General features: G+C 41.7%; 1 protein-coding gene across 2 annotated transcripts; it reads left to right on the top strand.

Moving 5' to 3' along the window:
- The first annotated feature begins 2275 nt into the window (after positions 1-2275).
- LOC125512229 (N-terminal acetyltransferase B complex auxiliary subunit NAA25) lies at positions 2276-20615 on the top strand. Of its 2 annotated transcripts, none has more exons than XM_048677330.1 (19): positions 2276-2584; positions 3748-3904; positions 3990-4108; positions 4198-4272; positions 6311-6404; positions 6496-6614; positions 7679-7749; positions 8612-8750; positions 8835-9004; positions 9815-10014; positions 10136-10266; positions 14101-14177; positions 15061-15135; positions 16139-16331; positions 16969-17088; positions 17690-17828; positions 18014-18060; positions 18979-19239; positions 19772-20615. In XM_048677330.1, exons 1-19 carry the CDS (start codon positions 2438-2440, stop codon positions 20471-20473), a joined length of 3036 nt encoding a protein of 1011 aa, XP_048533287.1. In that variant the 5' UTR covers positions 2276-2437; the 3' UTR covers positions 20474-20615. The 2 variants fall into 2 exon arrangements, with proteins under 2 accessions (XP_048533287.1, XP_048533282.1); XM_048677325.1 differs by having other exon boundaries at positions 2278-2584; positions 8612-8753.
- Positions 20616-23665: the final 3050 nt, after the last annotated feature.

Raw genomic sequence — 23665 nt, 5'->3', positions numbered from 1 at the left:
CGTATTGGAGGCCTCGACCTGGGTATATTGTGTGCCTCGCTTTACTTGTGTTACAATTCCAAATCCAACGGTAGCCTGACGTGACGTCTTGGCGATTACCAATCCGCATATTTGTCTTCCTACCGATGTTATGACCCAACGAAAGTTATAAGAACATCCATGGAAAATGGATAGTTCCTCAAACTAGGAATACGAAAAGCTGAGCGGGCGAGCCATGACTTTGCTGAAATGAAAACCCACCAAAACCTCCTGATGCAAGTTTCTTTTGAGACAAACCTGATATTTTTCATTGATGGGTAATCCTGATACATGTAAATCAAGATAAAGTCATCGGGTTGATACAAGCCCACGCAAATAGAAAATGAACGTGTCCCATCAGGAGACATTTTGTCTGTATAGTGTCCTTCGAGAGCTCCAGCCACATGGTAAGCCATAATTCAAGGCAAGGACTTGCTCCGTAAGGGCCTAATTAGGAGAATAGGGAACGGAATGAAAGCGGAGGTGTGGTATGATCAGTGTATTCAATGTCAAGGCAAGATGAAGCCGATGAGACAACTTACAGAAAATTCAGCCCATATGGTAGCCGACCTTCTGGAACCTGACTCCGATCAATGGAGTGAGGAGTTAGTTCGAGACACTTTCTATGCTCTGGATGTGCACACAATCTTAAGCACGCCAAAGGCTGAGGCGAGCAAATGAAGACATATGGGCATGGGCATGGGAGAAGTCAGGTATTTATACGGTAAATCTACTTACAAAGAGTTGATGGATGAACGTTTCAAAGAAAAAGTTAGAGAGACTAAGGTGCGCTGACAAGGATTGGAAGGCACTTTGGAGGTTAAGGTTCTTCCTAAAATCAGAGTATTCCCGTGAAAAGTGGTGCAAGCTTTGCTGCCATGTTTGGGCGAGCTGCGGAGTATTATGTAAAATGATGTTTTTTCGTTATGTGGGAATGATGACAAAAGTTTGTACTATACTCTCTTGACATGTGATCACGCTAGACGTTTTTGGGAGGCAATCGAAACTCACTTCAGTATTAAAGCCCCCAAGTTGCACCCGATCACATGGGCAATGGATAGGTTGTATCCAAGCATTGTAGCTCGGGACAAGGTTGCGACAATAGTTACCATCATATAGGCGCTGCAACACTCCCATGGCAATTACACCCATGGTGAATTCACGTACCAGCCACATGAGTCTATGGCTATCATTGATGATATTGTGCGGACCCTTGAAGTTCTAGCACATATCATAAATGTGGTTGCTCAAGCGCATGAGAAATGAACCAGAAAAGCTATAATGGACCAAGATAAACACATATGGGGTGACAGATGAGCGTCGTCGAAGAGGAGGAGCTGGTTTTGCTGCCAGGGACCATTCTAGGTCTTCCATTGTTGTAGCGAGAGCAAGTTATGACCATGTTGTGGATCCTTTATCAGTTGAGCTACTTGCTTGCAGAGATGCCGTCTGTTTTGTGAGAGATAAAGGCCTTCAAAAGATGCACGTGAAGACTGATTGCAAAGAAGTCCCGTTACTCTTTTTTTTTATATATAAAGAACATTTCATTGAATTGATATATCGAGGTGATAGAACCGCATCGAAAGAAAGACCGGCCTCTGCATAGCTTGATGCACACAACCAATAAGTCCAACCGACCCAAAAAGTCCCGTTACCCTAGGAATCAAACTCCGAACGATCAATTGCATTCCATATTTTACGTGAGATTCGTGAGTTAGTTAGTTTTTTCTAAGGATTTTAAACTTGTCTCTTTGCGTTTTCTCGAAAAAAAGAGTTCTTAAACAGGCAAAAGAGGTTGCTCATTTAACTGTTCGAAAGGCTTTGGACATTAATATCCTGTAATAAACTATGATGCAATCCCTATTTTTCTGGCCTGCGTGCAAGTCGCTAGGCCTTCGCAAGTTGAATAAAGTGGCGAAGTGTGTTTGAAATAAAAAAGGAAAATAAAATGAACGTGTTCCTTTGATCACTTTCGGCTCTGCTGTCGTGTGGGGCCAAACGGCACCAATAGTCCGACCACCATATCGTCACTTCTCATCCGGTTCTGCCGTTCTGGTGCAAGGCCCAGGCACCGTTTTCTCTCTCCGTCGATCTACACCGCCCACCCGGAATTCAACGGTCCAGAACTCGGCAACCTCCCTAATAGGGTTACGGCATCTCCTCCCCGCTCAGTCTCACACGGCAGACGAACCTACGCCGCACATCCTGCCATCGACGGTCCGGACCCTGGCCACGCTCCTTCCTCGGACGTGCCCACTCGGGTCGCCCTGCGCACGAGCCGCGCCGCCGTCACACCCCGACTCGATAAACCCTTCCGCGCTGTGCCTCCGCGGCTCTCCCCTTCTTCCTCCTCCCGCTCCCACCCGCTCCACCTCCCGCCGCTCGAAACCCTAACCCTAGATCGCGAGGGCCGGCTGACATGGCCAGCAAGTTCGGGCTCGCCGGCGGAATTCCGGAGCGGCGGGTGCGGCCGATCTGGGACGCCGTCGACTCGCGACAGTACAAGTCCGCGCTCAAGCTCTGCACCGCGCTCCTCGCCAAGCACCCCACCTCACCCTACGCCCTCGTGAGTTCCCTCGGTCCTCCTCGTCCCCATTTTTCTGTAGTTCCCGTCACGGTCTGATGAATCTGGCTTGGAAAATGGGTGTGGTTTCTTTCGATGCTTATATTTGGAGCGTCCTGTGTTTTTTTAATCAAACGGATCGAGGTACCAGTTGCATCGATGGAAGCTATATGGCTTCTTGTGCATTGTGCTGAATTGCTTGCTAGTTCTAGCTCATACTAACTTGCTTGAGCTGTTCACACTGATTTAAAGACTCTTAGGCCACCTATGACTAGCTGGGCGCACAAATTCAATAGGAGGCTTCTTATTGAGGGGTCTGGTAGGAAGAGGTTGTGGCAATCCTAGGAAACAAAATGCTCAGACTAACGTGGGGAACTACTGGCATTCTGAAGCCACTCCCATTAAGCTGAGCCGTCTAATTCACAGTGGGTTTATTTGAAGGCCTTAAATTCCTCTCCCTAGCAAAAGTTTGCTAGATTGCTGCGTATCAAGTTGGATGGGAGGAGAGGATATGGTGGGAATGAGGTGATATATAGAAGTAAATGGGTATTGTGGACTGATGGAACTTCCATTGAAGCTAGAGAGGTAGGGGACAAAGATATTTTGTTAAGAGAACTACAGGGGTCCTATCCCAGATGAACGGGCTTTTACTTGCTTAGCTCACAAGTGTCAACTAGCATGCCATTTAGTTTAAACTTGGCCATTCGTTTTTGTCAAGCTTAGCCCCAGAAGTGAAACCAATGCCTTGGTTCCAGCAGGTGGCAAGATACTAACTCTTGAGCTGTGGTAGCAAATCAATTAGTTCAGAAACTTGAGATTAGGCACTGTTTGTACTTTATGATATAATGCTATTAAAGTTAGGATACTAAACTCTTCCTTAGACATTTAGGGACGTATATTGTCTGTAGTATTGTAGAGCTGTCTCTCAAATCAGCCTGGACCTTGCAAATCTGACATGCTGTATTTGTTTTGTGTGACAATTTCAGTTAGCATGGCCTTGACTTATTCCTTTTTATCTGTTGAAGATCTTGTAACAGAACCACCGTTTTCATGCTGCTACCGTTTTTAGTCAACATGATCAACTCAGTTTTGATAAGAACTAATGACTTTATGTTGGCTGTATTTAGAATGCGATTAAATGACACTGTTTAATTATCTAATTTCAGGCTCTCAAGGCTCTTACTTTGGAAAGGATGGGAAAGCCTGATGAAGCACTGAGTGTCTGTTTGGAAGCCAAGGAGCTATTGTACTCAAATAACATTTTCCATTTTGACGATCTCACCCTTAGCACACTACAGATAGTGTTTCAAAGGCTTGAGAGATGTATGTTTATACTTCACTGTTTGCCTTATCTGTTTGACGTCACCATTTTTCTAAATTATAATGTGACTGATTGTATTTCTGCCAGTGGACCTTGCAACTTCATGCTATGAGTATGCTTGTACAAAATACCCTAATAACTTGGAATTAATGATGGGACTCTTTAATTGCTACGTCAGAGAGTACTCATATGTGAAGCAACAACAGGTATGATGGTATTTTGCTAATTGCTCAATTTGAATTCTTTGTGTTCCCTTGTTCAGTTCTTGATCCTCCCACCTTTATGTGTTTTGCAGACAGCGCTTAGAATGTACAAAACTGTAGGAGAAGAAAGGTTTTTGCTTTGGGCAGTCTGCAGTATTCAACTGCAGGTAGGTTCAGCATACATACATGAGTTACAAGTTCTGCATTCACAATTTTAGTTGAAGCAATTGTAATGGCACACTATCATTTTCTTGCTCACTGGAAATTAAGAAATCTCTACATGAAAACAATGCATTGCATGACTCCTATGGATGTATGGACACGCTGATGGAGTGATGGTTCTAGGGTTTGGTAATTGGACAGAGGATAGGGAGGCCATATACAGCATTCAAGCAGTTGATATCATTCCGTCGTTCGGCTTCCCACTTTTGGGAGACTTCTAGTTTTGGATTTTCTTTCTTCCAAAACGGACACCATATTTGAAAATTAAGTATAATAGAGGGAAATACTTCTTGTGTGAAGCTTTCAGTATAAATGTGATGGGGAACAAAAGAAATGTACCGTGGGAGCAATTGGAAGATGCTTCAGTACAATAATAGAAGGTACCACGTGGATGCAATCCAGAGTGTACTACTAGAGCACATACTTCATAATAGAATATTAGTGGAGCAAATACAAATTATTAGTCTAACAAATAAACAATGTCAGTGTAACGATTCTGAAGATATCTGGTGGAAGAAATAGAAGTATCAGTGGAATAACTAGGGCTAGTAGAACAAATGGAAATGTATTATTGGAACTAACAAATATTATTAGAGTAATATATCTTGTTGGTTCACACGTGGAATTGTCTTTTCATTGATCACACATGCATGACTGGATTAAAATGTATGACCTTACTGAACAAAGCTGAAAAAGAGAACACTACGACCGTTTTGAGTAAACTTATGCAAAATGAAGCAGGACTCTTTTTAAGAAGAATAGAAGATCTTGTGATGGTTGAAATGGATTGCGGTTAACCTGTCTAAAAGATGCATTCTTTTCTAATCTATGTATTAGATTCTGGAGCTGCCAATCTCTAAAAACCACCTTTTATAGGGGAGGGAGGGATGAGTGATACACGCTTATACACTGTTTTTGTATAGCATTCACTGAAGATAGTGGATGGGGAGAAATACTGTGAGGGATTGGGAGCACTCTGTGTGTATAGATATGCTGAAGATAGTGGGAGGGGAAAATAATACTGAGGGACACTGTGCATGTATAGCACTTACTGATTTACTGAAGAGAGTGGGTAGGAAAATAATACTGAGAGGGATTGGGAGCACGCAGGACATAAACGAAAGTGGAAGATAGGAAAAATTGCTACTGGTCTCATGGACTCCATCTAAGGGCTGACCTATCAATTCTTGTATATTACAAAACCACTGTAAATTTTGGGCAACATACTAGTTTTGTTAGGTGTGATGCATTTGTCCATTGGATGCAATGTAGTAACTTGTTATAGTGTAGGCACTATTTTTTGTACTACTCTGATAATTGGCGAAATAGATACGATGCATGAATGCTCTAGGTACGAATTATCCATCTGATGCAATGCGATATTGCATCACAGGAAGTATACAAGTTGTGTTTGGTTTATGCCCAAGGTTGCCCTACCAAAACATTGGCTAGCCAAAACTTTGGTTGAGGTTTTGTTTGTCAATGAGTTGGCCAGCATTAGGAAGTACTCCCTCCGTCCCAAAATAAGTGACTCAACTTTGTACTAACTTTGCACTAAAGCCAGTACAAAGTTGAGTCACTTATTTTGGGACGGAGGGAGTAGAATGAACTAGAGTTGGCCAAAGAGCATTGGCATGCCAAAAAAATAAGCAACCATCCATACATAGACTAATTTTTTGGTCATAGCCAAAATTTTGGCAGGTGACACTTTGGTCACAATCCAAGCACACACTGCATGTGAACCTAATTCTTTGAAGTCTTCAGTGTGAAACGTTATTGCACATGTGCACTAGCATATTCCTTCTCCGATCTCCTTTTTTTCATCTGGAAAACATTCAATTCAATATTTAATAGCAATACTTATGCCATACCTACTAGCTAGAACATGTAAGTTGAGGGCTTGCATATAGCATTATTAGCTATGATTACCTTGCATTCCATATGTGCTATTATGTTACATGACTTCCATTTTGCCCATGGCAGGCATATTTTAGCAGCGGAGGTGAGAAATTGTTAGCATTTGCTGAAGCATTGCTTAAAAAGCACATAAGTTCACATAGTTTACATGAGCCAGAAGGTATCCCTGCTTACCTAAAATGCACAATGTATGAGGTTATCTTTTTCTCCTCAAGATTTGTTCTCTTTTAACGTGGTTATACTACTTGCAGCACTTTCTCTCTATGTTTCAATTCTGGAACAGCAGGCAAAGTATGATGCTGCTTTGGAAGTTCTATCTGGAGACTTGGGGTCTCTTATGGGAAGGGAGGAGGACAAGCTTCGTTTGCAGGTAATTTCAAGATTCATTTATTTGACAGTGTCTTGTCTTGATTGCTACTCATCTGGAATCTGGATACCAGTCAGAAGTCACAGTTTGTTTTATCATCTTTATAATCATCAAGAGGAATTTATGGTAACTTTACATTATTTTCTTATGTCAAGAGAGGTCGGGGTAGACCAAACTTGACAATGGGAGGATCTGAAGGACTGGAATATCACCAAAGATTTAGCCATGGACAGGTGTGCGTGGAAGTTAGCTATCCACGTGCCAGGTTTCGATATCTTATGGGTTTCAACTCTAGCCTACCCCAACTTGTTTGGGACTGGAAGGCGTTCTCATTGTTGTCATCGTTTAAATGATTTTCCAATGAAGGGGAGCCTTGGCACAGTGGTAAAGCTGCTGCCTTGTGACCATGAGGTCACGGGTTCAAGTCCTGGAAACAGCCTCTTACAGAAATGTAGGGAAAGGCTGCGTACTATTGACCCAAAGTGGTCGGACCCTTCCCCGGACCCTGCGCAAGCGGGAGCTACATGCACCGGGTTGCCCTTCCTTCTTCTAGAGTATAGACTGAAGTATTACATACTTATTCTTTCTTATGGTTATTTCTGTTCATTAAATGGGCAACAGGGTGGGTGAGAGTATTATGGCAATGTGGCGCTCTCCGACCTCAGTGATCACACTGAACTTCAGTGCAGAGGCTAGAGTGCTTTTCTGCATGTACACCATAGCAATATCTGAATTGATAGCTAAACCAGCTGTTCTGTACTTCTTTCTGCATTGAATTACTATGGAATACCGTAATTAGTTCAGAACCTGGCAAGTTTCTGAAAACTATGATGAACATACAGTTAAAGTAGTTTCCTGTACTGTGGTTTTAGTGAAAACGTTATGCCCTTAGTGTTTCTACTGGTGGTTATCTAATGTCTGTTGCACCTCTAGCACTTACAATCTGTACATGTGTACAAAAGGTTACTTTAACTTCTAACTTTTAAGTCCTTTTTTCTCTCCCCCTCTAATATGCTTGGTAATGAAATTGATAACCACTTACATTTTACCTGACTTCAAGTTGACAGGGACGTCTTCTTACTCAAGCGTGTAACTATGTGGCCGCTTCTGAGATATATCAGAAGGTTCTTGAATCTTGGTAATGCTTTCTGTCATTAACTCTACATTTTCAGTTGTTGTACAAAGTTTGCCTTTGACCAATTACTGCTTAAGTGTGCGTTATCAACTTGTTCCAAGACATGTATTGCTCTACCCACTTAGAAATTTCTCACTCAACAGCTTATAGGAAGAAGTAGCACAATACCAACAACTCTGTTCATGATCATACTCGATGATGTGCATACTACTCCCTCTCTTCCGGTTTAGAGGGCTCAAATAAATCTCATCAACCAAGGTAGATGGTGAGTGGATGGCATGACTTTTGTGGACACAGAACTGCCCGATGAAATATTTCCCACACGTTTGACTCCCGAAACAATAAGTGCAGCACCCTTCCTCTAATTGGACTTGCATGGTGCATGTAGAATAAGATGCATGCATGACCACTAATTCCCTCTCTCTCATCTCTATGAATTAAATGTGGCGTGAGACTCAAAGCACTTTAACTCAATTGGACTCGTAAGTGAAACTAATATAATATATCTTTTTTTGGAGATGAGCCCTTTAAAATAACACCATAAATGTGCTACTAAGTACAAAGGCAGGCCTGTCTTTCTGAACGCGCTGTTTGCTTCCTAGAAAATGTGTATGGACTTACCTATTTTGATATAGAATCATAATCCTGTAATTACTGTGGTTTTTATTTAATTTCAAGCTTTTGATGTTGATATCTCAATTAGGGACCATTGCTATGCCACTCACTGTTTTGTTTTCATGTTTTTTTATCTCGCTCCTTCCTCTAGTTGTCGCAGCATATTTTATCCATACATTCAGCGTTTGGAAATTTCTGCTTTCTTCTGTTTAGTTTTTGATAATTGTCTTTTTCTCTTTTGACTGGGCAGTCCTGATGACTGGGAGTCCTTTCTCCATTATTTAGGCTGTCTGCTGGAGCGTGACGTGAAGCTGCCTAAACCAACCACTGGCGAACATACTTGTTCTTCCTGCTCTGTAGATTCGAACAAGACTTCTCTCAGTGAGGAGGTGGTACGTCCTCCACCTGAAGCAATTCTCTTTTACCTTGTTTTGGTGACATGCACCCGGTTTACTGAAATTACATGTTTGTAGGTTGAATCTCGCCTTGCAAGTGCATTGTTATTTGTGCAAAAGCTACAAAAAAATGACTCCAGTGACTCTGTTAGAGGTCCTCATCTAGCCAATATTGAAATTGAACGGCAACACCGCCTCAGTGGAAACTCAACAAAGTTTATGGAAGCTTTGGTAAACTATTTCCACAGGTCTGTCGGGGTGCATCTTCTTTCTGTTTCTGTGCCCATTTGGAATCTCTTTATACTCTATACCATGTGCAAGCATGGAGATCACAGTCTTCAGCTTGCAATAAGCCAGTTTCTGTTGCTTCTGAAATTTTGATGTCCAATATGTATAATTTATGAAAGCTTATTTAAATAGTCACATTTTGAATTTCTAGAAAGTTAATTGGATATTTCTCTATTGCTATTCACTTCTCTATTATCATGTGTTGCTGATTCATCAAACTTTGTGTTCGGTGCTCTTTAGACATTGGTAGAGGCTATGTTTCCTACAGATTCTGGCATATTCATACTATCACCTCCTTGGCATCAGAAGCAACCATCCAAAAATACTGGGAGATTGTACCGTACCTTCCAATATGCATCCTCACCTATGCCTCTCTTTTTCATTTGATAGTTGGCACCATTACACATGACCCATGCTGTTGCTATAAAAGCATGGGTATAAGCTAAACTATTCTGTCAATAGTTATAAACCACACTCCATATATTATTAACTTTGATATTTAAATGTATGACACTGTATCCATGTGAGCTCACCATTTTCTTGTAATGGTAAAAGTTTCGCTTTTCTAGCCCATACCGTGTTATGCGGTGCCTTGTACATGTGTGTCCATGTCTGTGCAATCTTGTGTTTTAGATGTCTAATTTTAGATCTACTGGTACTACATCATGGCACCATCTGTATCTGCATTCTTGAAAATATTGATAATAGTTCTTTCTATGTTTTCACGTTCATCTCTAATTTGTAGCTAACAACAGTGTTTGGCCTTGCAGATTTGGTCACTTGTCTTGCTCATCGTCAGATGTTGAAATATACCTCCACATGCTATCGGGTGATGAAATAACGGAGTTGCTAGATACAATTTCCAGATCTTTTGATGCATCATCCGTTTCAGTCAAAGCATTGGGTTTGACAATAACTACTTTTAAGGTTCAAGAACTTTTGGGAACTTTATTATCAAAGTCAACTACAGGTCCACCTTCTCCAGAAATCACATTATTGTGTTTCTATATGTTTGTTTAATTTGAAAAGCTGTACTATGCTGTGTTAACCAACCATTTATTCTTATACCTTAAATTGATATGCCAATTCAGATCTTCAGCGCATTGCAAAAGGAATGGTCGAGACATTTTACAAAAACTTGCCTCTCTCAAGAGACTTAGATCCTCAGGAAAGCATGCATGGAGAAGAACTGCTGTCTATGGCTAGCAATATTCTTGTGCAGGTATGTAGCTGTAGCTGATTATTACTTGTATGAGAGAAACAGGGTCTGGGAAGTGTCCATTTTAGTAATTTATAATCCGGTACCACAGTCCGTTATTTGCCACCTGCTTGAAGAGTGCATTCCTATATCCTCCTGGTCAATGCATCGTGATTGTGCTATATGTTTTTACATGAACTTTCGAGAACAATTATATTATCCAGCTGCTTGCACATTTCTCAGTGTCATTTTTACATTTATTAATATGAGAACACAAAAGACAAGTTTAATATAGCAGCAGCAGCAACAACAACGACAAAGCCTTGGTCCCAAACAAGTTGGGGTAGGCTAGAGCTGAAACCCATAAGATCTCGCAACCAACTCATGGTTCTAGCACATGGATAGCTAGCTTCCACGCACCCCTGTCCATGGCTAGTTCTTTGGTGATACTCCAGTCCTTCAGAAATTCAGATCTCTCTTTATGGACTCATACTCCAGTCCTTCAGATCTCTCTTTGTGGACTCATACTCCAGGTCTTCAGATCTCTCTTTATGGACTCCTCCCATGTCTAGTTCGGTCTACCCCGACATTTCTTGACATTATCACCACTGGAGCTTCTGGAGGCTTGCGCTGAATATGCCCAAACCATCTCAGATGATGTTGGACAAGCTTCTCTTCAATTGGTGCTATCCCAACCCTATCCCGCATATCATTGTTCCGGACCCGACCCTCCCTTGTGTGGCCACACATTCATCTCAACATGCGCATCTCCACTACACCTAACTGTTGAACATGTCGCCTTTTAGTCGGCCAACACTCAGTGCCATACAACATTGCGGGTTGAATCGCCGTCCTATAGAATCCGCCTTTTAGCTTTTGTGGCATTCTCTTGTCACAGAGAACCCCAGAAGCTCGGCGCCACTTCATCCATCCGGCTTTGATTCGATGGTTCACATCTTCATCTATATCCCCATCCTTATGCAGCATTGACCCCAAATGTTGAAAGGTGTCCTTTTGAGGTACCACCTGCCCATCAAGGCTAACCTCCTCGTGCCTAATAGCATCGAAACCGCACCTCATTTACTCGGTTCTAGTTCTACTAAGCCTAAATCCTTTCGATTCTAAGGTTTGCCTCCATAGCTCTAACTTTTTATTAACCCCCGTCAGATTATCATCGACTAGCACCACATCATCTGCAAAGACCATACACCATTGGATATCTCCTTGTATATCCCTTGTGACCTCATCCGTCACCAAAGCAAAAAGATAAGGGCTCAAAGCTGACCCCTGGTGCAGTTCTATTTTAATCAGAAAGTTATCGGTGTTGCAATCACTTGTTTGAACACGTGTCACAACATTATGGTACATGTCCTCTATGAGAGTAATGTACTTTGTTGGGACTGTGTTTCTCCAAGGCCACCACATGACATTCCGCGGTATCTTATCGTGGGTCTTCTCCATGTCAATGAACACCATATGCGGGTCCGTCTTTTGCTCTCTTTATCTCCATCAGTTGTCGTACCAACAAAATGGCTTCCATGCTCGACCTCCTAGGAATGATACCAAATTGATTTTTGGTCATGCTTTTCATTCTTAAGCGGTGCTCAATGACTCTCTCCCATAGCTTCATTGTATGGCTCATCAACTTAATTCCACGGTAATTAGTACAACTTTGAACATCCTCCTTGTTCTTGAAGATTGGTACTAATATACTCCGCCTCCATTCTTCTGACATCTAGTTTGCCTGGAAAATGAGGTTGAAAAGCTTAGTTAGCCATACTATCGCTATGTCTCCGAGGCCTCTCCACACCTCAATGGGGATACAATCAGGGCCCATAGCCTCGCCTCCTTTCATCCTTTTTGAAGCCTCATTGACCCCACTCCTGGATTCGCTGCCCAAAATGCCTGCTGGTATCATCAAAGGAGTCGTCTCCTAGTATCATCAAAGGAGTCATCTAGTTCAATGGTTGAGTTCTCATTCTCTCCATTGAACAGCTTGGTGAAGTACTTCCGCCATCTATGCGATCTCCTCGTCCTTCACCAGGAGCTGATCTGCTCCGTCCTTGATGCATTTGACTTGGTCGAACATCCCTCGTCTTCCTCTGCTGGATCTTGGCCATCTTATCGATGTCACTTTTGACTTCCTTCGTGTCTAACCTATGATGTCTGCACTCCTATCCAGGTAAAGGCAAAACATTATTTCTTCTCCTTAATAGCCTTCTGGACATCATCGTTCCACCACCAGGTATCTTTAGCTTTGCTTCTACTTCCCCTAGACACTCCAAACTCCTCTGCAGCCACCTTACGAATGCAAGTCGCCATCTTCATCCACATATTGGCTGCATCACTTCTTCCTCCCAAAGGCCCTCCTTAATGACCCTCTCGAACGCCTGAGCCACCTCACCCTTGAGCTTCCACCACTTCGTTCTAGCGACTTTGGCATGCTTATCCCACTGGACATGAATCTGGAAGCAAAAGTCAGCCACCACAAGCTTATGCTGAGGTACAACACTCTCCAGATATCACCTTACAATCTAGGCAAGCACGCATGTCTTCTCTTCTCGATAGAATGAAATCAATTTGGCGAGAGTGTTGACCACTACGAAAAGTCGCTAGATGTGATTTTCTCTATTTAAAGAGGGTGTTAGCTACGATCTTATCATAGGCTAGAACAAAGCTTAAGACATCTTCTCCTTGATTCCTGATGCCATAGCCAAATCCTCCATGCACCCCTTCAAAACTTGTGTTAGATGTACCCGTGGCCATTGAGGTCTCCTCCTATGAAGAGCTTCTCGCGAATAGGTACACTGCTAGCCATGTCATCGGGCCTTCCCAGAACTCCCTCTTGGTGTTCTCATTGTGGTCTACTTGCGTACGAGCTGATAACATTGACAACTAAGTCCCCAACTACTAGCTTGACCAGGATAATCCGGTCCCCATGCCTCTTGATGTCTACCACTCCATACTTGAGGTTCTTGTTGATCAAGATGCCTACTCCATTTTTGTTTGCAGTTGTCCGTGTGTACCACCGCTTGAAGTTGGTATCCTCCACCTCCTTCGCCTTCCGTCCCCTCCATTTGGTTTCTTGGAGGCAAAGGATATCAACACCTCTCACCGCTGTATCAATTAGCATCCGTAGCTTACCTCTCAGGGACCCTATGTTCCAGCTACCTAAGCGGATCCTCCTAGGCTCAGCTAGCTTCCTTGCCCTTTGCACTCGTCGAGTCAAATGTGAAGACCCTTGCTCATTTTTCACTACACCCGGGCGTCGATGTAGCGCACCACTAAGGATGCGACGACTCGATCCTTGCTCACTTGTCACCGGCCCTTGCCCATTTGATACCACACCCGGGTTCCGCTATGGCGCTTCGCTGAGAGGTTTATGCCCCTATGATTTTCTTCTGGGTTTTATCTCCATATAAGAGTGGCCGAGTTTTGACGTTGGCTTGCCAAGCCTATCACGATCCTCCTCCTTTACCCAGGCTTTGGACCGCTGTTGAGACAACATAGGCTGAGTTAAGTTTAATATAGCACATAAAAAATTCCCATACTTGACCAATTTCACAGAATTAGACTTGGAACCAATTATATCAGAAAGCTCTAGACTTGTGGACCAAGTTTACCGAAGTGCTGATTTAGGGCCAGTTGTATCACAAAACATGTTTACGATGCATTTCCACTGATGCTGGGTCCACATTGCATACTCAAAATCCTAAATCTGTAGTTTTGTGATGTGATCTATCTGTAGGTTTATGAAATTATTCATAAGTATTGAGTTTGTGATAATTGTTAAATTTGTACTTGAACGAAATTTACCCTTCTTCTGCACTAAAATATACTCGTGATGTCTTGGAACAGCTTTTTTGGCGTACAAGGAACTTGGGGTACTTACTTGAAGCAGTTTTGGTGCTAGAGTTTGGATTGACTGTTCGCAAGTAAGTCTACTGTGATATGCACATATCTTCTGTTGAAACATGGGATTAGAAGATCCATTTGTCTATCACTATCTTTTATCATTGAGTTCTGTGGTTGATTTATTGTCAGCCAAATATCTACTCCGTCCGCTCACAAATGTAAGATGTTACTTTTGTGTGAATCAGATGTATATAGACACATTTTAGTGTGTCTGTTCACTCATTTCAGTACGTTCCATATTGAAACATCCAGAACATCTTATATTTGTGAACGGAGGGATTAGCTTTTTAGGACATACTGAATTATGCTACCGAGTTGACTAAGATGGTTACATTTGAAGCATAAGAGTATTATTGTCCAAGCGTTGTTGCTACACTTGTACAAAAGTGACATTAGATTTTATCCTAGTAGCCACAAACTCTATTTCTTTTTCTCTCTTCTAATTTTCATGACTTATCTGAATTGGCTATCTAAAATTTGCTATGTCCTGTGGTAATATATTATCTTGTTGATGAAGTCTAAAAATACAAAAGTTAGGTAAATGAATGCTTTTGTTCCACTTTATGAAGCCAAGATAATGTCAAATAGTTACTACTCCCTCCGTTCCTAAATATAAGTCTTCTTAGAGATTCCAATATAGACTACATACGGAGCAAAATGAGTGAATCTACAGTTACACTCTAAAATATGTCTATACATCCGTATGTAGTCCATATTGAAATTTTTAAAAATACTTATATTTAGGAACAGAGGGAGTATACCATATTCAATCAAGTTATGGTTTTGAAAGAAACAGAGGGAGTATACCATATTCAATCAAGTTATGGTTTTGAAAGAAAAACATATTATACCTGTTTATTTTACGTAGCTGAATGATAATATCGATTTTGCTCGTCTGCTCAGGCATGTCTGGCAATACAAGATTACTCTGGTGCATCTGTACTCTTACTTGGGAGCTCTTCCGTTGGCACATCGATGGTAATCTTTCCCCTTGCAGATCTATTTTGAACAGTGCTCTCACTATTTAGAACGTGCTTCGTAGCGGACCATTGTCCCATAGGTAACTCCATGGTAAAAAGGTGCTTTCACAAGAAATTCATTTGTTCCATCCCATGCGCTTTTCTTATAGATAAATTCAATGTTCAAGAAAGTGTTTTTAGGCTTAAGCATGCTTAAGCGCTAAGCGACAGCTAAACGCTTTGCTTCTGCCCTAGGCGGAAGTTTTAGCGTTAAGCGAAAAAAAGCGGGATTTAGCGGCCGCTGAGCGCGCTTAAGCGTTCAAAAAGCGAGGAATGGGCCACGGGCTGGAGGTAAAAGGGGGGTATAAAGGCCTGGCCCAATACTGGCCTGTTCAGCTAGGGTTTACTGGGTTAAAAGGGGAGGGGGGAGAGGAGAGCTCCAGTGGCGGCTGTTCCTGTTCTGCATCCAACTCAGCTCCATGCATTCTTCCTCCTCGTCCCCGGACTGGATCTGAACTACTGCTTGGGCTGGGCTGGGGCTGCTGTTTGGCTGCTGCTGCTGCTGCTTGCCTGCAGCTGCCATTTATCTTATATGCTCTAAGACAATATTATGCATTTATGCTTGCTGTGTGAACCACTGAACCGTATCCTTATGTGTTATTTGGCTATTTGTTGTGGTGTGTGAACAACTGAACCTGAACCTTATATGCTATTTCATATTTTCTGTTACCTGTGTGCTATATTTCCTGTTTTCTTGTGCATATTATTCAAAAACAGCCAAATTCTGGCCAATTAAAAAAACGCTTAATCCCGGTTAAGCTGCGCTTAAGCGGCCATTGCTCTAAGCTGTGGCCTTCCACTTCCGCTTAATGCTTTCTTGAACATTGGATAAATTGTGTTTATGTAAAATGTTGATCTGCTAATTATTTCTTAGTCATTAGTGGTTTTTGTTTGTTTCCTCGAGGTTGTTCGATGAGACCAGGGTTTCATCTATTTATCCTGACCTGTATTCTTGTATACAGGTATGTAAGCCTGGAGGTCAAAAACATTCTTCTAGAATCCGTCTCACACCACATCTTGCCACAGATGTTGAGTTCTCATTGCTTGCAACAAACTGCCAGTCTTGTGAAGGATTATCTTAGGTTCATGGATGATCATTTGAAAGAATCTGCTGATCTTACCTGTCTTGCATATAGGCACCGTACTTACTCAAAGGTAAGCAACAGTTTTTTACTTCTCACTACACTGTACAACATAAAAGTAGTGGTGTAATCTGTATTTGCCCGCTGATTGTGAGCACTACTACTTAGTTTCCACTATTTGTTCTCACTGTTCACAGCCAGGGCTTGAAAAGTAGTACCTATCACCACGAGCAAGAACGGATATGTAAACTGGAATCTAGGGCGAAAATTTTCATGGTCTTTTGTTGCTTAGTTTGTGTGATTATACTCCCTCCGTACCAAAATATAAGACGTTTCTGCAGTTCAAATTGAACTACAAAAACGTCTTATATTTTGATACAGAGCTAGTAGTTTGTATAGCTCAATGTTAGGGTATTATAATTTATAGAATTCTTCTCTACGATACATACTTGCAAAGCTGATGCCATATTTATCTAAATTATTGCATTATTTGTTAAATAAGTATGCTGCTTAACTTTGGAGCTTGGATCATGTCACTTGTTCCCCAAAAGGAAATATGCTTGGTGTTGGGCAAAATTCATTGAAGCTGTTACTCTGACAGAAAAATAATCTCAAAAAACAAATACCCCCCCCCCCCTAGTTATGTTGTTTACTTATCGAAAGAAATATTCTGCAGCATTTTCTCATTATTCTGTGATATTGTTGCCCAGGTAATTGAATTTGTGCAGTTCAAAAATCGCTTGCAACGCTCCATGCAGTATCTTGCTGTAAAATCTGATTCTGTAATACTGAGCCTGAAGCAGAAGTCTGAGTCTCTTGAGGAAGTGGAGGTTAGTTGTCACTTATGAATTTCAAACCCCAAATTCAGGAAGTAGTTTTATTAAAATTATCGGCACACATCGATGCTTGAAGGAAATACATTTACTTTTTCTTTTCCAACCTGTAGCCATTTTGAACCGTGCATACAAAATTCTATTATTATAAATGGATATTCTATCAGGACATCGTCTCGTAGGCGTTAATATTTTCTTGTACAAGTAAATAGTACTACCTCCTTTCCGGTTTATAGGGCCCATTCAAAAATCTCACCAATCAAGGTAGATGGTGAGTGGTGGAATAATTTTTGTAGTTTGCAAAAATACTCAATTAATGTGCTCGTTTTCCTCAAAAACTTGTGTTTACCAATGCACTAATTGCAATGCATGCATGCATAAAGTACATGCATTGGTGAATTTTCTCTTAATCCTTCCATCCAATGATTTAATGCACCTTAAAATCTGAACATGTGATGGGGAACAATCAAATTGAGACTTATAAAATGGGAAACCTAAAATTGTGAGATAAGCCCTATAAACCGTAAAGGAGGGAGTATCGGTACCTTTCATTTTTTATGTAACCCGTGCCAATACTGATAATTGTCCCTAATTGCAGTCTGTTCTTGAAAATGTGAATCATGGAGGAGGCTTGGTTGATCTATCAAGTGAAGACAACATGAAACATTTAACTTTTAATGAAGATCTCGAGGCACGTCCTTGGTGGACACCAACAACCAGTGTAAATTTTCTTTCAGGTAGCTTCTCATGCTATGCAAAGTTTCTTATCTGTTTTGTGCTTGACAATAGCACCATTTTGAACTCACTATGTTGCATGCTTGGTAGTTAGTTTTTTCCATCCATTTTGGTGTCTTTGTTGGATCATTTATGGTCTTGGAAGCACAAAAGTTCTTACTATTGTTATGGACTTGTGATTTTACAGAACCAATTGATGAAAGTTCGACACCTGCGTGCTTTAGGGCCAAAGTGGTATGTCATTTTCTTATAACCTTCATTTACACCGGCTCAAACATTTTCTTTCTTATCACCTTCATTCATTGCATTACTTAATTAATATTTTGAAGAAAAAAATATATGCATCACCCGTGTGACATCTAGTTGACTATCTGAACGATCTAAAAACCTAGTATACCTCCGCGTGGCAGGTGACATAACCCTTGCACATGAAGGGTTCCACGTGCCAAGCCTATTATTTATTTATTTTTCATCGTTAGCCTGGACACTTTATTTTTTCAACAACATGCTTCTTCATTCTTCTCATCTCCACCTCCCTCCAAAATATGGCGTGTTTTTTTACTTCACCAATGCAGCCTGCCCACAGGTTGCACCTTCCAATGCCGATTCGACCCTGTTTAATGTCGATGGGCCTGTGGCGATCCTTAGTTGTGGTGGCTATGTCCCCTTCCCATGAGTGACATGATCCCTAGCCCAGTGAGTGGATATCGGTGCGTGCTGAAAAACCCAGCCCACTTTCTTCTGCACCACAACTCCGATTGGCTCCAAAATCCGTAAGGCCTGGAGGCAGTTGCAGTCGCCTCCTCGGTGCATTGCATGGAGAGATGATAAACACTTCCTATGTATATTACAACAAATGCAAGAAGTGATAAGGCCTGGAGGCAGTTGCAGACGCCTCCTCGGTGCATTGCATGGAGAGATGATAAACACTTCCTATGTACTCCCTCCGTTCCAAATTACTTGTTGTGGTTTTAGTTCAAATTTTAACTAAAACCACGACAAGTATTTTGGAACGGAGGGATTATATTACAACAAATGCAAGAAGTGATATTTCTATCCGACTAGACACTAAGCAAAAGTTCCCTACAAATTTGTTTCAGCCTGTCAACTAAATCATTCCTTCCCTCTAAATTTTTTATATGTTTATTGCAGTGCAAGCACAAATCTACTGAGAAGGATGGCCCTAAGATGAGAGATGCTGAGAGAAAATGTCTTGTCCCCCGGCTTGTTTACCTTTCCATGCATGGTTGTGTATCTTCCCTCAGGGAGACTGAGCCCAATGGGTCTGTTTCTGATATCACTGTTGGGGAAATGAAAACCTTACTTGAGAAATATGCTAGGACTATTGGCTATTCCATGGATGATGCTCTAAGCATGATTCTTGGTATATCTTCAGGCAAGAAGTCTATGAAGGTATGAATTAACTGAATATTTGTTCCCTTTTTGTATTTACTTTCCTAATAACCTGCCGATATTGTTCACCTATCAGCTATTCTTTTCTTCAGTCTTTTTGTATCTGAAGAATGATTTAACTATTTGCCTATTCATCTTGCTTCGGTTAGAAAGTAAAAAGCACATGGTTCTTTCCATGCTCTTACAAAGCTAAATCTTGAATTCTAAAGCAGTGTTGCTTTTAATAACTGTACTTGGTATTTATACCTTTTTTTGTTGAAAGCGCAAAAGCACTACCTTTAAGATTATGTAATCTGTTGCTCCTGGTATGCTGAATGGAATGGTTCAATCAATTCAACCCCTAATGTTATGCTTCCCTTTGACTTTTTCTACAAGTTAATTACATCCTTTGTGGAAATAAACTGTTTTGCACTTCACTGAAATGGATTTAATTATTTGAAACAGTAGTTTTGACTCCTTGCTCTTATTGCTGCACAACTGCAGTACCATGATTAACCCATCAACTGCACCTTGCTGACAACTGTATTTTCAGGATTTTGCTCCTGATATTGTGAGCTGGATGAGTTTTGCTGTATTTATTAATGCAATGAACTTGTGGTCAAATGAATCAGTGATCCCCAGAACTGATCCGAGCAGCCCAAGTTCTTGGGAGATTGTGGACAGCTTAGTGAAAATTTGCATAGAGGAGCACCTGACTGATGCCAATAGAATCCTAACTTGTCCTGGAAATAAAATTCCACTGTTAGTGCAAATGGTTACAGAACCCATTTCTTGGCATCTCATCATAATCCAGTCCTGCATGAGAGTGGTGGCCCCGCAAGGAAAGAAGAAAAAGAAAAGCGGCCCATCGCTGCGACCAAACATGCCTCAGTTGCAAGGAATTCAAAGATCTGTTCAGTGCTTGATTGAAACACTCCGAAGTGTCCAAAAATGGTTATCTGATCAGATGAGTCCAGAGGAGCAAGGTTTGGATATCTTAATGTCATATTTGCAAGGAACTGGCGATGAAGGTCCAGGACAGACATTCAGAGTCTTGGAAGAGAAACCAGCAGCACATGCCTCTGAGCTTGGTGATCGAATTGCTCAGTCTCTGGAAGCATGGAGTTCTACTGGTGTGGTAAGAAGAATTGTTGGAGCAGAACATGAGGTGCTAGCCGAGTTCAAGAAAATGGTTGACTCTAAACTCAAGCTGCTCATGTCGGAATCGGCTTCTCTATCTTCGGTGTTACACTAGAGTTGATAAAATTTTGCACATGAATTTTGTTCTATTCTTGTTGTGGCGTTCCATTATACATATGTTGTAAAAGTATAACAGAATGGCTGTGCGCTTTTGTTGTTTGACTTTCTTTTATTCGATTGAGGACATCTTTTTAACCTTTGCTTTTGTGTCTCTGCTCCTGATTTGGTATTGTGGTATAGTTATTGTATTACTCCAATTTGATTTTTGTTGGCGATTTGTTGCACAAGCCATTTGGTGTCTCATGTCTTTAACCGGTCGACACAAGCGGGCATGGCTTTGACGGGGAACCACTGCAATTATTTGTTACTTCCATGACAATCAGTTCTAGTCCAGCGAAGAGCGTGACCATGACTTTGGGAGATAGTACCTTTGTTCCAAAACGGGTGCAGAACTTATGGGCATCTCCAGCGCCGGACCAGAAAATGGGCATAATATTTGTCCGAGGACGCGAATAGTGTATTCATCACTTCGGGAGATAGAACGTAGGGGCATCTCTAATGGAAGGCGGCCATCAAATGCTTGTCCCAAACTTTGGTCCGTAATTACAATATTTTGTCAGTCAAAGTAAACTTAAAAAAGTTAAACTAATCTGTAATAGACGGTGTCAAAGTAAAACTTAAAAAAGTTAAACTAATCTGTAATAGACGGTGTCATCATCCGAGTGGCCCTTCTAACGGTGTAAGGGTGAGGGTCACCTTGTCCGATCGCGTCACTCTTACCAACATTAATGTCGTGGAGTCACGCCCGCTTTGATGCGGCCTGACCAACATGAATATGCGGCAACCGCTTCACGCAGAGAGGGTTTTGGATGGGACGTGGCGGTCAGACATGTACGTGGCGGACGTCTGGACACTGGCAAACCTTCAACCGGTTTGCGTCCGGTTTAAAGGATTTGAACACGCGGATGCGTCCATGGATCGATAGGCACCGAGTTGGATGACTTGCATCATCCGGACACGTCGGTCCGCTCGTTTGCATGCGTTTTGTGGGTTCACGTTGGAGATGCCCTATAATAGGATAAATAAAATCTCGAGTCCCCAGAAAATAGTTACTGGGGTCCTTGTAATAGTTTTCAGATCATTAGGGTGGGTTGCTTTTGTAGATCCTAATAACCTACCCCTAATGCGCAAACTGGCATATGGGCCCCACTTGTAATGGGATATACTGATTGCTTCCTTTGGTGATCCGGAAATGAAGCAGAAAGGATTCTCGCCTTTTCCCCCGGAGGCGACCCTAAGTAATCGAAACCACAGGAGGACGATGCCCTTTAAGCTAAGATTTCAAACAAGGTTTGGTTAGAGAATTAATTCCAGCTTTGTATCGGATGATAAATCAAGTTGACACTAAAAGAACACTTATAATAAAAATAGGCTTGGATATGAGGACTTATACTTACAACCATATATTTGTGTCGGGACCTTCTTACTTTGTGCTCTGGAAGTCACCCATCAAGATATGCTTGTTAAGTATCAAAGTGGGGAATATGTCCAAATTACATCTTGACCAGCACACGTCCTGCATCAAGAGTCAATTGTCCAACCAAAGGCCCTATCCGCCGCGCGGGGTTGCCTCGATAATTAAGATTGCAATAATCAGACAAAAGCATTGGACGTTTAATGACTACACCTCGTGAATCCCCAGGGATAGGATCCGTGTTACCGTACTAAACCTTTCTGTCACTGGTGTTTAGAATAACACTTCACGGTCTCCATTCCCTTAGCCTCTTCATGGCTCGTTCTCTATGATTCTGGGTAGCTGCAGGGATGAAGAACACGAACGAGACAAGAGACAACTCAGAACAATTTTATGTTACACATACGAGACGTTAATTCAAAGTCCTTTCATTGACCCCTCCAACAAATACATTAGGAAGGCCCTTGCCTTAACCCATGACCTTATCGAACTACTAACACATGATCACACGAAGGACACATCGAAGAACACATCATGAAGATAGATAGATTGATAATATGTCTTAAAATGGATGTCGTGTGTGATACATGATTACATGTATGACTAAATTGCTGAGAACTATGGTGGTGGTGAAGGTTGTGGCTATGGAGATGGGAAATGGCGGTGGCTAGGGTTGGTGGAGATGGCTATGGTGGTGATGACGAAGATTGGCTTGTTCTGTGCTCCCTTGTTATCCATTTGGCGTTGGCCCTTTATAAAGGCTGTTCAGGGGGACCAGGAGCCTCGGTTTCCGTGCCATACGATCGCCCATAAGAGCGGGCGCGCTCGTATGAAACGCCGTCCTTTGCTCTGTTTCCTATGGTGCGCCTCCCAACTGATCCCCTCTATCTCCACTTTACTCTTTTCATGTATTGGCTTGATTTCGTCCATAAATAGCCATTTCCCGTGGAAACAAAATAAAGGAAGGATATTTGGAATCCAATGCATTCATTAGTCAGTAGTGGCAATATTGGAGCAAATATCTCGGTTCTAATGAAATATATCGGTTTAAACTCATGTTAGAGGAGTGTAAAAAAGAACACTTGTCAACTCCCCCAAGCTTAAACTTGATCGTCCTCGAGCAACATAGAGGGAAACCCAAATCATAAGGAACTCAGTTGTATAAACTGAAATAATGAGAAGGTTTTGGTTCACTTACGACAGGTACGTCTAGATAGCCCCCCGCTTCCTACCTGAAAACTTAGTATAGCTGTAGTGGTGGCATGATTATTATGTAAGTGTTAGTGAAGCAAAGATAATCAACTCAAAGCTCTTGCTCAACTAGATAAAATAATATGGTAGCACCTAATTCTATTTCCCCTAGTTAACACTTGTTTGCCAGGAGTGCACGAAATAATTTTTTCTTTCTTTGAGCAATGAAAACATAAATTAGGGAGTGAAAAAGTATGTAAAGACAACATGATTCTAGAGTAACCCGCTAGCACACCCACGAGTGTCTCGTCGTCCAGCCTCTCAAGGACTATGTTTCAATCATTGTTTGCTAAAAAATTTGTTGTCATGTGACAGGATTATGCCAAATAGTGAGCATGCACAAGGTTTCATAGTGGCTCAATTTTTGGGAACTATGGACCAATGTGTTGTCTCTTGTGATCTCTTGTGACCAGTTCCCGGTATTTACCGCATACACACATTCCAGAGAAAGCTGAATAATTGTGACGCCCCCGATTCAATCATACACTAATCATACACGCAAACGTGTACGATCAAGATCAG

The sequence above is a fragment of the Triticum urartu genome, chromosome 1 (genome assembly GCF_003073215.2).
Source record: "Triticum urartu cultivar G1812 chromosome 1, Tu2.1, whole genome shotgun sequence".
Taxonomy (NCBI): domain Eukaryota; kingdom Viridiplantae; phylum Streptophyta; class Magnoliopsida; order Poales; family Poaceae; genus Triticum; species Triticum urartu.
This window is presented reverse-complemented; position numbering and strand designations above follow the sequence as displayed.

Bases quoted from the DNA above. Each gene is read 5' to 3' on its own strand.
- LOC125512229 (XM_048677325.1), top strand. From the start codon at position 2,438: ATGGCCAGCAAGTTCGGGCTCGCCGGCGGAATTCCGGAGCGGCGGGTG. The intron at 10,015-10,135 runs GTCCACCTTCTC...ATGCCAATTCAG, and splicing joins ATTATCAAAGTCAACTACAG to ATCTTCAGCGCATTGCAAAA. The intron at 16,332-16,968 runs GTAAGCAACAGT...ATTGTTGCCCAG, and splicing joins GGCACCGTACTTACTCAAAG to GTAATTGAATTTGTGCAGTT.